The following is a 16,272-nucleotide window of genomic DNA, read 5'->3' as shown; positions in this document are numbered from 1 at the left end:
TTTCATCAATCGCACACTAAGATAATCATATTACCTTGATGTGGTTGTTAAATTGTAGTCCAGCCTTTCTATAAAACACACATAAACTGTAGAATGTGTTTTGTTGAAAATATATTTACAAAAATAACTTCTCTTTTATGACAGTCACATCTAAGTTTCTAACATAAACATGCAATTAGGGCTAAATACTGTGGCTGTCGCAGGGCTATTAAAGTCATTATACTTTAGATAACAGCTTTTTCTCCCTGTGGCCTTTGATTGGCTGAGAGAGTGGGTGGGGCAAGTCCCCAGAGAAAAATTATATATATAGACATAAGCCACAGATCACTGAAATAAAGCATTGCTCACATAATTTATCCATCTTAATATGCATACATTTAACAAAAGCTTGAATTAAAGCCTATTTCGGGAAAAGCCTATCTCAAGTCATTTCCATATGTCTACGCTGTAAGCCAATAAAAAAAAAAAATTCTACATTTAAAAAAAATAAAAATAACACTAAACATACAGACATCCAGCTTGTTCAGAAAACGTTAATGACATATTCCTTTTGGCAATTGTAGCACATCCCCTTAAGGTATGTTTGTACAGTCTTAAACATGTTTAACATTTTCTGTTCCCATGTTGAATTGCATTCATCGTGCTGGTGATAGTAATCCTAACAGGACAGTCAGGAGGATCAATGTTAATTGAACTGAAGTCTGCTCTTCAGCGTTCAGAGATCCGCCGTGACCCAGTTCCTTTGCGGTGGAAATCCCCAGTAACTGGCACGAATCCCCACTGTCTGTAAATCAGACGCTGACGCTAACGTGGCGGTGGGTGGCGGCCCGTCTCTTGATGCGGGCGCGGCGAGGTCGTTTGTGATCAGACTGGCAGTGGCACAGGGGACCCAGGAGGAGCCACAGATACAGAACCACACACGCCCAGCAGGAGGACAGCTTGACCCAGAATGTGGAGTAACTCCCGTGGGTGAAGGTGGTCTCCAGCACAGCAGTCTCGTAACTGGAGGAGACAGAGCAGATTATCAAAATTGTAGAATTGTAGAAAAATTATCAAAGAACCCTCTTAACTTTCATGAACATTTGTATGTGTGTGCTATATGTTTGGCTACACAATTGCAGAAAAATTCTCCAGATATTAGTTAAATCTGAAGAAAAACCTTCTTGTAGAGATGTTATCAAAATAGAAAAAAATAAAAGAGAATATATTCAGCTCAGTATTTCTACTCTGATCTCCAGAACAGCTTTAACACTAACCTGAACCAATTAGTGAGGGTCATCATTACGTAGAGGGAAGCCAGAAAGAAAACAAAATGGAAGAAAAAGTAGCTGTAGGCGACGCGCTGGGTCTCATTGTGGATGACTTTCTGACAGCCTTTGTTCTCGTCAATGACGAACTCTTCCTCTGACGAGACAGAAACAAAGTTGTTACCTTCTCTCTCATACACTATTGTGTTTAGAGACATTTATGTGTTTGTGAAATCTGTGGATGTTGGAACTTGTGATATTCTTCTCACCATCTTCGGCCTCTGGGCAGCAGAAGCAACAGGAGGCTTTCTGTTCAGGACAGAGAGTCAGAGACATTGTCAGAGACATTCATTCAAAGACAATATATTTAAGTACAACATTTACGTAATTGTAAAAGTTTACTTTAACAAAAACATGAAGATTCTGTCATAATAAATTCACCCTTGTGTAGTTCCAAACCTGTATGACTTTCTTCTGTGTAACACAAAAGAAGATATTTTGAAGAATGTTGGTAGCCAGTTTCCATTACCATTGCCTTCCATTGTATTAATAAAAAATACAGGCAAAGTCAAGGGGAAAACTGAAACGGTTTGGTTAGCAACATTCTTCAAAATATATTATTTTGTGTGTTCTGCGAAAGTCATTCAAGTTTGGAATGACAGAATTTTAGTTTTTTGGGGGGGTTAACTTTCCCTTCAAAAGTTAAGGAAGTCAAGTCATTAATATTTTTCTGAGAAAGTCACATACCTGGAACTCATAACGGTAAACTTTTATCATCCAGAAAGGCCCAAAGACCTCAGCTAAGTATGAAGCCTCATTGCTGAGAGAGAAAATCAGTGGTTAGCCTTTCTATTAATATCCCAAAACGAATGCCTCTTTACTCTTTGTACTTTTTCACTCACCATGCGAAGAGAACACAGCAGTACATGATTGTAGCCCCAATAATGGCCACCGCATTGCCCTCGTTTTGAATCTCATCCCTGCTGACTTTGGGGTAGCACACCGTCATGTTGACCCCCTGATACTCCACTGAAAGAACACACAAAAGCTGGTGTTATTCTTCAAACATGTATTTTGTCCTCATGTGAATTAAATTCCTGATTTGTTTTCCTACAAACTCATCAGTCAGGGTTTCAGAATCATGCTCTGTAAGTTCCTGTTGCATTAAAGGAACGCTTGACCCCAAAATTTAAATATTATTATTTACTCACCTTCATGTCATTCAAACCTGTATAACTTTCTTTCTTATGTTGAACACAAAAGAAGATATTTTGAAGAATTTTGAACAACCAAACAGTTGTTGGTTTCGTTGACCTCTGTAGCAGGGAAAGAAATACTATGGAAGTCAATGGGGACCATCGACTGTTTTATTTCCAGCATTCTTCAAATTATCTTCTTTTATGTTTAATATAAGAAAGAAACTTATACAGGTCTGGAATGAAATGAGGGTGAGTAAATGATGACAAAATATTCCTTTCGTGGTGAACTATTTCTTTAACAGCAAAGTCATAGTTATTTGAAAACAACTAATTGAAAATGATTTATTACATTTACACAGTCCATTTAGGAATTCTTGAGCCCATTGTTGCTGGGTTTAGAGATGCTTTAGAGGTCTGTGGATACTGTGTGTTATGTGTCTAAGAGAATTCCTCTCAGATGGGATTAAACTCCCAGCATGCCTCAGGGTGCACTTCAGTCCTTTATGAAGTCATGCAGCAAACAAAGGCTAAAAAGCCGCTGATAGTTAGGGAACAAGACAGGACACAACAAGCACACATAAACACACAGTGCCATTCACCGAATGAAAAAAAAAGTGCAGGAAGTCAGTACACCGTTTCCAGAAGCAGTACTGCCATATTAATCTCACCACACACAATATTTCAAGTCAATTTTAAGCTCTTCATCAGACAATATGTAAATCATACTAAATCCAAGACCTGTCAGATGTACAAATTATTCTGCAATCCTTGTACCGCAACGGCAATTTTTCTCCTCTGAACTTTACCATCAGTATAACATCTGTATTTCAAATACCCACGTGAAACACCCTCAGCTACATCTGTGTTACATGCTTGAGAGCTTTTCTATGACCTCAGTCAGCAAAGCTTTTCTTTCTGGAAATCTCATTCATCTCTGTCGTATGTTAAGCATGCACCATTCATCACATTTGCCGCAAGCCACAGTTTTCTCTAAAATTCACCACTAATGGATGAAATTAAGTGAGATGAGATGACGAACCAAGAAGAATTTTGTGGGCTCAACTGAGGACTTTTTGTTAATGACTATGTGATTACAGGCAGTTTAATTAATTTTGCTAAGGGATAAATCTATTCGGTTACTTTGCATGCACCACTGCATGAGGCTGCACTGTGACCTTCAAATATCAGATGTGCTCTAGAAAGCATTTTAGTGTTTCATAAAGAGCGAAAAGTATTTAAAAAAGTCACCAATCTCTCTACAAATGCCATCATCATTACTTTGACTGGATGGTTAGTTACTGGCTCTATGTTGACAGCTAGAGACAGACTCACACATGCTGGATCCAGGATTAGTTTCTTCCAGAACAATCAGGGTTAAGTGTTTAATGATCTTGCCAATAGTTAGGCTAACAGGGTCATTAAAGTGTTTCTTGACGCATCTGCAATGTTGTGATCCGTTTTAAGAATTGTTTTTATACTTTTGCAGAATTTATACATATTTTCAAATATTGCATTTTTTTAATAATTTTATTTCATTTTAATTAAGGTTTTAGAAGTTTTGTTATGTGCTTCTGTAATCTTAATGATATTTTGTATTTTTATTTTATCTATTATTTTATTTTATTCTATCTTTATTTTTATTTCGGTTTTATTGTAGTAATTTTAGAAGGACTCACAGTTCAGCTCTTGCTCATCTGCTCAGATGATGTTTTGTGAGGACAGCGATTGGTTAATGTCTCAGACCTTCTCAAAAGTGATTGATCAAATGACGAATACGCTGCTCGTGACAGTGAGCTTTCCCCACTCGATAACGACGACTAAATAAAGACTTTGCATTTATGTTGAGAAGGAAAACATTTAATAAAAAATATTATGTACATAGTCTATTTTGTATTGACAGGATTTATTTGTTGAAGTTTCTTTATTTAGTTAAAAATGAACGTAAAAGCATCTCGGTCCTGCTCTGGAGGTGTGTTGTATGTAAATCTGCGCCCAGTGATTGGTCAAATCATTACGCTCAGCTCAGGTGTTAGCGTCAGTCTGTCTGCCATTGTCCTTACAGCAGGTTTATTGATTCAAGCATTTACAAACTGTTTATTTTCTCCGTATAGTTTATGCTGACCTGATACCACGGAGAACCTAAATAATTTGCCCAAAACATCCTTTCATAATTAAAGGTACGCTATGCTTTAATTTATTAGTTATTATTCACCTTTATGCTTTCCATACAAGAACAACACCAATACGCCAGAGCACCATGTTTTTAGATACGTTTATGCTAAGACAAGATACCAGAGGGTAAATATTAATTTACAGATGTCACCATGCATGCTCGTTTTGAGACTCGTTTTAAGCACATTCAGAAAATGATTTTGTATTACAAGAATTCGGAAATGTTATAGTCTATTTAAATATTGTTGATACATTTTGTTGATATACAGTATTAGTCGAAGGTTTTTAAAAGTGGGCAATCTCTTTTCAGTACTCCTTACATCAGAAAATTGTAATCATCCAGAAAATCAAATCACCCTTCTTTTGGTTACATAAATAAGGAAAATTATATTAAGTGAAGTGACTCATTGTGAGAAAATGACCTTTAAATATGTATTATAATTCCAATCTACTGACGCAAGTAGCGTATTTTGGATATTTTTACTAGTCTGAAAGAAGACATGTTATGAGAGAAAAATGGCCCAAAATCTTAAAAAGTACCAGTGCATGAAAATATAATGGTTTTGCCTGTAGTATCTTGCCTTGACATAACTTGACAACACTGTTATGCATATGACTAGCAGTCTTTCAGACTTACCCTTCTCTGGTGGGCGGCTGGACAGAGCAGAGAAGGTCAGGTACATGACATAGCAGCAAATGATGGAAGCCTGCAGGAGTCCTGAGCGAGGCTGCTCTGAGAGGGACAGCAAAACAGACTCTCAGCTTAAATCACTTCAAGGCTGAAGTGTTGCAAGAGTATTCCCACAAAACCTTCACCGTTTCTTGATTTGATTATATCAAAACTGCTGCTTTAAACTACTAAACTTTTGTTTCGGTGAGAGAACAGAAACAGTTCACTAACTTTGCTGCACACAGGGAGTGACTGCAATAAAGGACATGATGGTGCAGAGGGCCAGGTTGGTCCACAGCAGGGCTTTATTCAGGTGGCATCCCGCTGGGTGAGTGTAGTATTTGTACATAAAAGTGAAGGCCATGGTGGCGACGGTGTAGAAAAAGAGGGTAGCACACATGACTGCCACGTACCACCTCTTATTCTCAGCTGCACCGGTTAACCTGAAAATGAGAGACGGAGTCAGATCTGTGACTCCTTGTGTCTAAACTGAAAAGAGAATTCACAATTCTGTTGTGTTAACATGACTTTCTGCCTCAGAGTTGCTTAAGGTAAACTCCACAAACATCTGGGGGAAGCTGGATGTCGGAGGGAAAACAGGGAGATTGAATAGTGCGTGTTTGTATGCATGTGTATATGAATAAGTGAGATACCAGAGCGAGAAACAGGAAGGGAGTGAAGGACAGAGATTATCTAAAACTCTAAAACTGTGGAAGGAGATATTTTATCATTCCAGAGCGAGATGTGATTCCGACATGAACCAGATGTGGTTCTTCATAGTCTGATAATGGGTGCTCTCCTACAGTTGTTTTTGTGGGTTATTGCAGGTTTGTTGTAGGAGGTCGTACCTATACTGTCTGTGGGAACCTAGTTTCTTCACTCACCAGTTCTTATTCCATGTATGAGCGAAAGCAGTGATGAGAATGAGTTGAATGAGGATAAAAGCAAAGCCTCCCACTACTCCAACATAATGCCAGGCTACATGAAGAGAGGAGAAAAGAGAAAAATGACAATTATTACACACAGTCTTTGAACGATTATAAAAGAAATGTGTTCAGGTTGTCCTTCATAAATGAGGCCTGGCACTGAGTGAATCCTCACTTTGTGCGCTAATGGAAAATGTTCAGTGTGTCTATAGTGCCACCTGGTGGATTTAAATAAGAAGTGCAATTCACATTACCCAGACTGCAGAGCCATGAGCCTCTAATATAATCCCATTAAGCACATAATCACTTCAGACACAGACTAGTATTCACTACAATCTCCATGTTTTGATCGATATACTTTCTTCCCATATCAGTATGCATGCACAATATATCGGTATCGTATTGGTTATTTTCCAATTTTAGAGATTAATTTATGGTTATCAATGTTGAATATTTAATTGTGCATTTCCCTTATTTTTAAATTTAGACCGTCATGTAACACTCATTTAAAGTTTATCTTTAAAATTACTTTAATTACACAGTTAAATGAAATACTAAGCAAAATTCAAAATAAAAATCTATCTCACATTATAATGTTGTGATGTCTAGCTTGTTTCCAATTATTTATTTTTAGTTTTAGCCATATTAGTATTATTAGTATTATTATTATTAGTAGTAGTAGTATTAAGACAAAGCACAATTCTAATTAATGATGACTTAATTTTAGAGTTGGCCTTAACATGCAAGTTTGGGGTCAGTGAGATTTTGTTAATGTGTTTGAAATTAGTCTCTTATTTATAAAAATAAATAAATAAATAAATAAATACAGTCAAATAGAGAATTATTATTTACACCACGGTTTTCTATTTGTACATATTTTCAAATGCAATTTTTTCTTGTGAAAGCTGAAAAAATGGTGAGCAATCATTCAGTTTACAGTGTCACATGATCTTTCAGAAATATGCAGATATGGCATACAATAAACATTTCTTATTATTATCAATTTTGAAAACAGTTGTACTTAATATTTTTGACCCTAGCTGTGAAAACTACATTAATTCATCCTTCATAAGGTAAAAAAAAAACATTCTGTGAAAATGTACCCTGAAATCATAATGAAATTAATGATTTAAATCAAACTTTGATGCTGCTTATATCATAAATCGATTTTGAGACTTTAGCCTGGATTGCACAGACAGGGTTACATTTAGATATATGTTATTTTAGGGATAGGCTACTTTGAGGAATAGAACAGCATTTATTAGAAATGGAAATTTGTAATTTTATAAATAATGTGTTCTGTCATCCCCAAAAAAAAAAAACCCACACTTTTGAACTATAGTGTTATTATTGGATTTATCAGTATTAAATCAATCTTGCAAATTTTGATAAAGGTGCATGCCTATATATGATTTATCAGAAATATAAACCTTCAGGGATGATCAGCTCACCATGCAAAAAGGATTCTGTGGGAATAAAGAAGGCAGCAGCAATCATTCCAAGCATGGTGATGAACTTCAGAAACCAAAACCTAAGTGAAGACAAGGAGAATAAATGTTTTAGTTTATTAATAATAAGAAACTCAATAAACCTGTTAAATGGACGATTCAACATGTCATATATTCATAGTCCAAAATCAGTTGGGGTTGGTCGTACAAGCACCTCCAAAGATCTGGTTGACCCTTGTTCATATCATGTTCTTCCTCATAAGAACTTTTCTCAGCAACTTCATAGAAGAAGCTTTAATAATCTAAAGAAGAAGAAGAAGAAGAAGTGCACCTTTTTCTACGAGAATCTTTTTGTGCAATGGAAAGGTTCCATGGATGTTAGAGGTTCTTTATGAAACCATAAGATGGCTTTATTTTAAAGAGTGTAGTGAATAATGACACTGACCCGTTATGAATGAGGGCTCGGAAATCCTGACTAGACTTCACATCGATGAGGAAGATGGCCATCATCAGGTAGAAACAAGCTGTGCCGAAACACACCCTGTAGACGGCAGAGTAGCCCACCAGCATCTGACAGTCTCCTCCACCGTGAGCCTCATCACACACCACGTTAAAGAAAGGCACCTGAGGAAGAATCACATCTGTTATCATGGCGTGCCACAGTGTTTCTGTAGGGCACAGACTGCTGGCATGTGTAGCTGGTGTGTGTCCTGCCAAGCAGATTAGCCAAGATTTGATTGGATGAGACTACAAATGAAGCCGAGTTTGGGGTGTTTACATAAAACTAGGTTAGAACCACTGGAGCCTGTGCAACTCGTAGAAAACTTACATTCTCCCTCACTGCCTCTGACACGGTCTTAGACAGCATGAGGCATGAGACGGTGCAGGCCAGGATGTGGAATAGCGTGTACATGACCCGCGTGGTGGTTGAGGATTTGACGGGCGGACAGAAGGAGCAGCACAGGGAACACGGTGCCGGGCCACAGCAGCAGCATATCTGATGAAAGAAAAGCAGACCGGTCAGGGGTTGTGATTAATGGAGATCACTCAAAGCATCTGGATTTTTCTGATGGATCGGGGCCGGTTGCCTGGATGAGGTCCAAGCATTTTTTATCTTCAGCTAAACCCAGAAGCATAGATTGGGCTGAAACTCGGTTCCCACTGACTTTACGGATTAACAATTCATCTTTTATGAGCATATACATGTTTTTTAATGCTAACGGCACGTGTTATAGTGAAAAATCTTTCAGAAATGTTTAACACTGCTTCAATCTAATATCCTGGTGCAGTCATTCACAATTTGGATGAAATGCAGGGAAAGGCCATCAGAATATATAATCATTCTCAGATGAAATGTCAAGCTATGTAAATGTCTAACTCATTTGCAATTGACCTTCTGTTGTGTTCCAGTCATTGTGGCCTGGAGGATTTCTTTTTTCCTGAAAAAACTAGTTGGTGTTATCACATTGGACTAAAACTTAGTTTTCTTCTTTTTTTTTCTTTTTTTTTCTCGATTAGCACAGACTTTGTATTTGTCTTTGGTACTAATTGACTCAGTTATATGAGCTTATGCGCCTCAGTTTTGGAGTCAAAATTGTAAACAGTGGGGCAGATTAATAAGATTTGGTGATTAATATAGCATAGTGAGAGATTTACAAGCAATTTTTTAAAAGGCTGGCCATTTTTGACCATGGACATCAAATTAGGTGATGCATTTTTCTTTTAACACACAGAAGGGATGATATACACAAATTGTATATTCTGTCATTACCCTCGTGATGTTCAAAACCTGTTTGGTTTTTCTCCTTCTCAGAAACACAAAAGATATTTAGAAAAATAGTTTGTGCAATGAATGCCAATGACTTCATTGTATGGAAAAAAACTAAATCATTCTTCAAAATACCTTCTTTTATGTTCCACAGAAGTTAAACAGGTTTGGGATTACATGAAAGTAAGAAAATGACCGTGAGATTTGATTTGACATCGCTGTTGGCCTATGACTATATTGCTACCATCTGGAAGATTTGATTTTGCCCTTTATAGAAATTGATTTACGAAGATTTCACAAAAGTTCAAAGGTTTTATCAGTGAATCTCACATCTCAAAGAAAAAAATAAAACAAACAAACTTAAAAAATAAATCTTATTTAATTTTTTCCTTATTAACCAAACGAAATTGGGCTACCCCATCTTATCTTTGTCTTATCTATCTATCTATCTATCTATCTATCTATCTATCTATCTATCTATCTATCTATCTATCTATCTATCTATCTATCTATCTAGCTATGTTCATTTACATTAAAAACATGTCTAATAGTTCACTGCTGGTGCATCACTGTATGTTACTCAAAATTCACTTGAGTCAAGCTGTTTAATTACTGTATAACTCAAACTGCTCTTAATAATTCAGTGCAATATTCCTTCAGCCAGTGAAGGAGGATGAAAACACACTGACTCTTAAAGCTCGTGATGATAGAATGAGTCATCCATCCTCTTAATTTCATTTGACAGAAAGCACTTTCCATGATGCCTGTGCGTTTCTGTTGAGAGAGGAGTTTTACCTTCGCATACCAAACAACAACAACTGACCAAATGACTTTAACAGTGCAATAAAAATAGTAGTCATCTAAAACAGGAGTGGAGTTTAAAAGTGGATTGTTCTGTTCTGGTGATTAAGCTCAGCCACTGAGTTATTCAAATGAAAATGCACTGATGCAGGGTTAAATAATTGATACAATTAAAAAGAAATGAGCTGAGGACTCAGAGCATTATGACAACCTGGAAACACACTGTGTCACTTCACAAGCTAATTATTTTTCCAGTAATCCAACTTTTTTTTCTAAAGCCATCTGATAATCCAGTAACTGAAAATGTACTGCTTATATGATAAGTGCCATTACAAACAGGCCGGTTCCTTATGTCTATCATTCATCATACATTCTGACAAAAAATAATAATCATCTGAAAAATGTCACCTGATCTCCATCTCTCTCTCTCTCTCTCACCTGATAAGCCACCATGTTCAGGAAATAGTTGTAGACTCCGCTGTGGTGTAAAGCCTGAGAAGTCGACATGGCTACCTTATTTCTCAAGGACAATTAGTCATTTAAACAAGACCTCCAGAAAAAAATAAAGGAGAAAATATAAATAAAAAGTATGCTATAGCCAGTCAGGACACTGTATTATCTGTAAGAGCTCCTCAGCTTTGCAGGAAAGAGTCCTCAGCTAGTTTCTCCTGCAGGTGTAGCTCCACAAATCCCCAAATGCACACCCTCATGTCGCTCTTGTGGGAACATCCGAACAGAATTCCCATATCCTATACGAGCAGCCTGGTAGCATCGAATGGTGCCAGGAAGAGTGTGTGAGCAAGGGTGGATGCCCAGTTGCCCTCCACCCTGTGAGATTAGTCAACAAGAGCAGCAGGAGGAGGGGGCCGCTTCCATGTGCTGTCCCATCTGTCCCTCCCTTCCCCCTCGCTCCAGTGCACCAGCTCCAGAGCACCGTCACACGCACAATAGGATTGCTAATCGCTTTAGGGCAAAATAATGTAATTACTTGCGAGTTTGTGAATGCTCTGTCAAAGTAGGCATAACTTTGGATACAAACTTTTTGGCTAAGTGACACCTTAGAAACTGCTCTCTTGTCTGACTATAAAGAGGCTTCGTATGTAATCTGGTCATTATGCTTTGACCCAGAAACAGAGGGATGCGAATGAAGCAGTGTTTGGAGGAATGCACAGGAAAAGTGGCACAGGTCCAGTCCTGCATTTTTTTGCATACATTGACCACAGCCTAGTGTAAATTTGGTGTGCAGTTCAGCAAATTTCACATACAAAATCTCCACAATTATTTTGGCTGTTATGAAGCGGATAAGAATCATATATGTGGATATTAAGCATCATATATGTGACAGTGTGTCATGTCTCTGGCTGTGTTATGAGCGTGCAGAGCGGCCGGTATCTCTATATTTAGGTCAGTGTGGATGTGTGAGGATGTATGCTGGGATTATCCTGGAGTTTGTAGTCCTCGTCTCAACCTGGGTGACCTTCTCTCTCCGGCAGAGTGACACACTAATCCAGACAACAAGGGTCTGGCAAACACATGCCCACACTTGAATCATTAGCCTTCAGCACCGTGTACAGATTTGTCATTGGACACAACGGTTGTGATGCTGATACAGAAGTCACACTTGAAATCACTCAGATTTAGAAACTGTTGCCATTTAACTCACCCTGTTATTACAAACCTTTATGACTTTCATATTTCTTTTTGTGGAAGTTGGACTACACTGACTTTCATTTTATTTTATTTTTCACAGTATCTTCTGGTTACATTTTTTTTATGTGATGCCGTTACAGTGTTATTTACACAATTAAGTACTGAGTAACCCTAATTAAATGTGTTTACAGCCCTTACTTTATATTGAGTGTTCTTAACTATGTCCTTTCATTTAAATTAATAATTTGCTACAATGTGCTTATTGTGTACATACATGTTTTTACATTGTATTTATTGGAAAACACCTGAAATTACATCTGTAATTAATTTCTGTAGTTACATCTAGAATTTGTTGACCTTACCTCCACCCCTTAAACCTAACCAAACCACCAACCTGCCCCTAACTTATATTTACCTTATATACTTTTTTTCTCAGCATATATATATATATATATATATATATATATATATATATATATATATATATATATATATATATATATATAATGACTAACTAGAATAATTAATGAGCAAATCCGTAATTATTTAGATAAAAAAAATAAGCCCTAATTGTTATTTTATTAAATACAATACAACATATCCACTCCCAGGTAAATTAATGGAATATCTTTCATCATTACAAAAAAATCTTACTTAAATCTACAATGTTATTTTAAACACTTTTGGAGAACCCTGAAAAGTTATAATTGAAGCTGAAATGAGTGAGCTTGAGGAACGAAAACAAACCTGATTGACTTTCACATCAAGCATGTATGTTTGATTTTCTGTTTACAATATTTAATGTGTGAAATATCAAATGAAATATGCAGAAATTTAACTAGTAGTTTTCAAGTTGAAATAAAATTGTTAGGAGTAAAAATACCGTTTTTGTTTTTCAGGAATGTAATAAAGTAAAAGTACAAGTAGTCAGTGTAAACTGAAATTTAATTGAGTACAAATCCCAAAAAATAATACTGAAGTACAGTAATTAAGTAAAATTACTCAAGTATTTTATACCCATGGCTTTAGGGTTAGTTGTTTGTAACTATGCACAATATACATGATGAATTTCTATTTTTGGGGGGTGAACTATCCCTTTCTGCTGCCATTTACAAGGAAAACATTCTTAAATGTAAAATTGAAAACTTTGTTTCTTGATGAATCTCTTCAAATGGAAAAACTGTCAACCCAGCAGGGAATATTCTCAGAACTTCAGCTTTCAGAACTTTCTGGCAAGGTTTACCTACAGTCCTACCAGTCATATTAATAGAAAATTTGTTCTGAGTTATCTAGACTTTTATAGCATTCTCCAAAATGTTCTTTATTATACATGTTATAGCTCCAAACATATGGTGCTCAAGCATGAGGCACCCAAAAAGGTGCAAGACTGATCGCAACTGTCAAAGATACCCATCTAGTGCATTTGTTTTTTACCTAGAAAATCTAAAAAGCAGTGAAGTCAAACGTAAAAAAAAAAAAAAATAATAATAATAAAAAAAGTGACAGTCACCTGTATAAAGATATTTCAATCAACTAATGCTCTGTAGGTCTGGTGTAGTAATTTGACCTATTTGACCCTATAAATCCAGCAAGGATGTGATTGAAAAGCAGAACTGAATGCGAACAGAAGCTTTTCAAGTGACTGTTTGAGTTTATTGTTGTTTAAATACGTCTCTCAGTACAGACTCGTGTACTATTTCAGTCTGGAGAGAACTTTTCAGAGTATTGACAGTCCCACAGAGTCATGTGGCCAAGACCTTGCTGGACACAACATCATTACATAACACTGTTCGTGGGATGCAGCTATCAGAGTGACAGCACATTACAGCACGGCCATTGTGTTTCTCTAAGAAGAGGAAAAGTCTATCACATAGGTTAAGAGAGGAATAAATGTGTCTGTTTTTGTAACTAATGTTCTGCTTTATGAATCAGTGTTATTTGTTCTGTGGATAGGTGCATAAAATGTGTTACTAGGAACTGAGAGTTTAATTTGGCAGCTTTAATCCTTATTTACCTAAATCACACAGACATGAACCTTTCTAAACCAATTAGAGTCTTTTAAAGTCTACAAAGTGTATACTCAATGAACCTCTAATCTCTCTCTCAGAGTGAAACACCCAGAATGACTGGAGGTCTTTTCACTCAATAATTGGGGGCCTTGAGTGAGAGAGGGACACTAGCACACTGTTCCAACAAAAGCACGGCTGATAACATACAATGCAAATCACTCAGCCAGGCTCATGAGAAACATTTGATCTATGCCATTTCATGAGCTGTAGAATAAGTGATGGGAAAACACACACACACACACACACACACACACTCTCTCTCTTTCTCTTCTACAATCTGGCCTTTACAAGAATACATGTTTAAATTCATACAATTACCAATAAATAGGGCAGTAGCTGCTCGTGTTATTATATCAAATGATAATGTTAAATGTTGTCACTAAATTAACTTTTAGCATTTTAGAAAAAGAGAAACACATTTAATCAAATCTGATTCAAAACATCATCTGATGGAAACGTGAAAACATAAGGATATAAACAGGTTAACAAATAAATAAATGCTTTACAAAAATGATTGTAGAAAACATAATACATAAAAAAAATTAAATGCACAGATCAAATATGTTCAGTAATAATAATAATATAAAGCTTAAAGGAATGGATTGTTAATTCCCTTCCATATTCTGTCACCTTAGAAACATCACAACTTCATTCACCCTTCCACAAATTAAGGCCTTAAAAAGGGTTTAAATTGGAGCAGAAAGTCATTAAAAAAATCTTAGCCAGAGTCACATTAAATGTGGTTTCACAGCACAAATTAATATCTTCCTCAGTCTTGTTTTCCAATACAAATATCTTAACAATATTCTTATATGAAGATAAATTTACTTGACATTCAAAATGAAGAAGTTTTCTTTCATGAGACATTTAACAAAATTGAGTTTATACTTTTAAACAAGAAAAAAATATCCATCAGTGAGGTATGACAACTTGATTTCCCCTTTGAATTAAGAGTATATCTCTGACCCCATTGGCAGATATTTGTTCTTGTTTTCATCATACCACAGTTTCGCATTTTCACGGAAAATTTTGAATCTCCATGCGTTTTGATTTAAGAATCTTTAGGCATTTGCAGTGGAAAACAAGACTGAGATACTGAGCTAAAACATTTTCACAGTGTGGTCAGAATGTGCTTTCAAAAAATGTTTATTAAAAACTTAATGAAGATCTGTTTTAGGCTGTATTTTCAAACTTTGAAGGGTTTGCTAATATAACACATTGTCAGCTCATTAAACATTTACATCTGCAGAATTTTATCATATAGTCCTCTCTAATTTTCTCTATTATGAGAAATGCTCTCCATCTACTGACTAATGTAACAGCGACAGCTAATTCCCATCCTTCACTGAAGAGTGCTGCCCTACTAAATTAAAAATTGAGCTACATTTTAGGTCAATCTCTACATGCTGAAGCTCACACAGTGCTACCATCACATGCAGTAAAACTTACTTGGGCCCAGCAACAGCGACAACACATCACTCCCCACAGATCCGGCTGTCAGAGATCAATCGTACAGTAGAATAAACAGATTAGTAATGATGAGGAAAGGCTTCCTAGCAAACCTTTGTAGCATCCTTCAAAGATGGTAAACATATTCTGGTGAGAAGAGCAGGTGCTGCACTTCAGGTGTGCTCCGAAAAGGCTTCTTTTTTTGTTAAGCTGATTATGAGTTGAGGAGGAGGTAGAAAACCCATCGAGGAAGAGAAAGGCACGTAGTAACAGACTTACAGTGTACAGTAGTAGTGTTTGTCACTGGTAAACCTATTAAGGGATAAAACAGTTAGGAGAAAGCTTTTGATTAGAGATCGAACCCTTTTGAACCCATAAACATCATCTGTTTGCCTAAAAGTGTGGCTGTGTTAATTTGCATGTTTTTATTTTTTATTATTAAATGAAAAACATTGTCACAACTGTGAATGAAATGAAACCAACAATACACTCAACATTATTATTTTTAAATGTACATTTCTCTGAAATGCTCTAAAAATATACATAAGCCTGCATATAAATCATAGAATAAATTTAACTTTCATTTGAATCTCCTTTACTGTGATTTTGCTTTTGTCTGTCACTGGTTATTCAATTAGTAAAATAAAATTTTCAATAGTATTTTTTTTATTTATTTAGTATTTTACATTAATTACACGTTAAAAATATAAATATACAAATATAATATATAAAACTATTAACAAGAATGATTTTAAAAGTTAACTTATCCCTCTTAATATTTTACTGCTTATTTATTTTGTGCTATAAGATCTAGATTAGGAAGTATTCACATTGGCTGATGCATCATATTGCGCATGCTTTGTATCTAAATAT

The 16,272-nt window shown here is 36.0% G+C and overlaps 1 protein-coding gene across 3 annotated transcripts; it reads right to left on the bottom strand.

Moving 5' to 3' along the window:
• Positions 1–94: 94 nt before the first annotated feature.
• On the bottom strand, positions 95–15,657 carry LOC127961651 (serine incorporator 4). Of its 3 annotated transcripts, none has more exons than XM_052560861.1 (12): positions 15,513–15,657; positions 8,492–8,659; positions 8,108–8,286; positions 7,666–7,745; positions 6,173–6,266; positions 5,520–5,731; positions 5,256–5,351; positions 2,150–2,276; positions 1,995–2,067; positions 1,517–1,556; positions 1,257–1,404; positions 95–1,002 (listed from the first exon to the last, which is right to left on the bottom strand). In XM_052560861.1, exons 2-12 carry the CDS (start codon positions 8,573–8,575, stop codon positions 792–794), a joined length of 1,344 nt encoding a protein of 447 aa, XP_052416821.1. In that variant the 5' UTR covers positions 8,576–8,659; positions 15,513–15,657; the 3' UTR covers positions 95–791. The 3 variants fall into 3 exon arrangements, with proteins under 3 accessions (XP_052416821.1, XP_052416820.1, XP_052416819.1); XM_052560860.1 differs by having other exon boundaries at positions 15,400–15,555; XM_052560859.1 differs by lacking the exon at positions 15,513–15,657 and adding an exon at positions 10,670–11,101.
• Positions 15,658–16,272: the final 615 nt, after the last annotated feature.

Source organism: Carassius gibelio, chromosome B7, assembly GCF_023724105.1.
Source record: "Carassius gibelio isolate Cgi1373 ecotype wild population from Czech Republic chromosome B7, carGib1.2-hapl.c, whole genome shotgun sequence".
Classification (NCBI taxonomy): domain Eukaryota; kingdom Metazoa; phylum Chordata; class Actinopteri; order Cypriniformes; family Cyprinidae; genus Carassius; species Carassius gibelio.
This window is presented reverse-complemented; position numbering and strand designations above follow the sequence as displayed.

What these genes read in the sequence shown, in the direction of transcription:
- LOC127961651 (XM_052560859.1), bottom strand. Translation starts at nt 10,738, where the DNA reads ATGTCGACTTCTCAGGCTTTACACCACAGCGGAGTCTACAACTATTTC. An exon ending in CGAGCCCTCATTCATAACGG is followed by an intron (nt 7,746 to 8,107) that starts GTCAGTGTCATT and finishes GTCTTCACTTAG; the next exon opens with GTTTTGGTTTCTGAAGTTCA. An exon ending in CATACATGGAATAAGAACTG is followed by an intron (nt 5,732 to 6,172) that starts GTGAGTGAAGAA and finishes TCTCATTTTCAG; the next exon opens with GTTAACCGGTGCAGCTGAGA.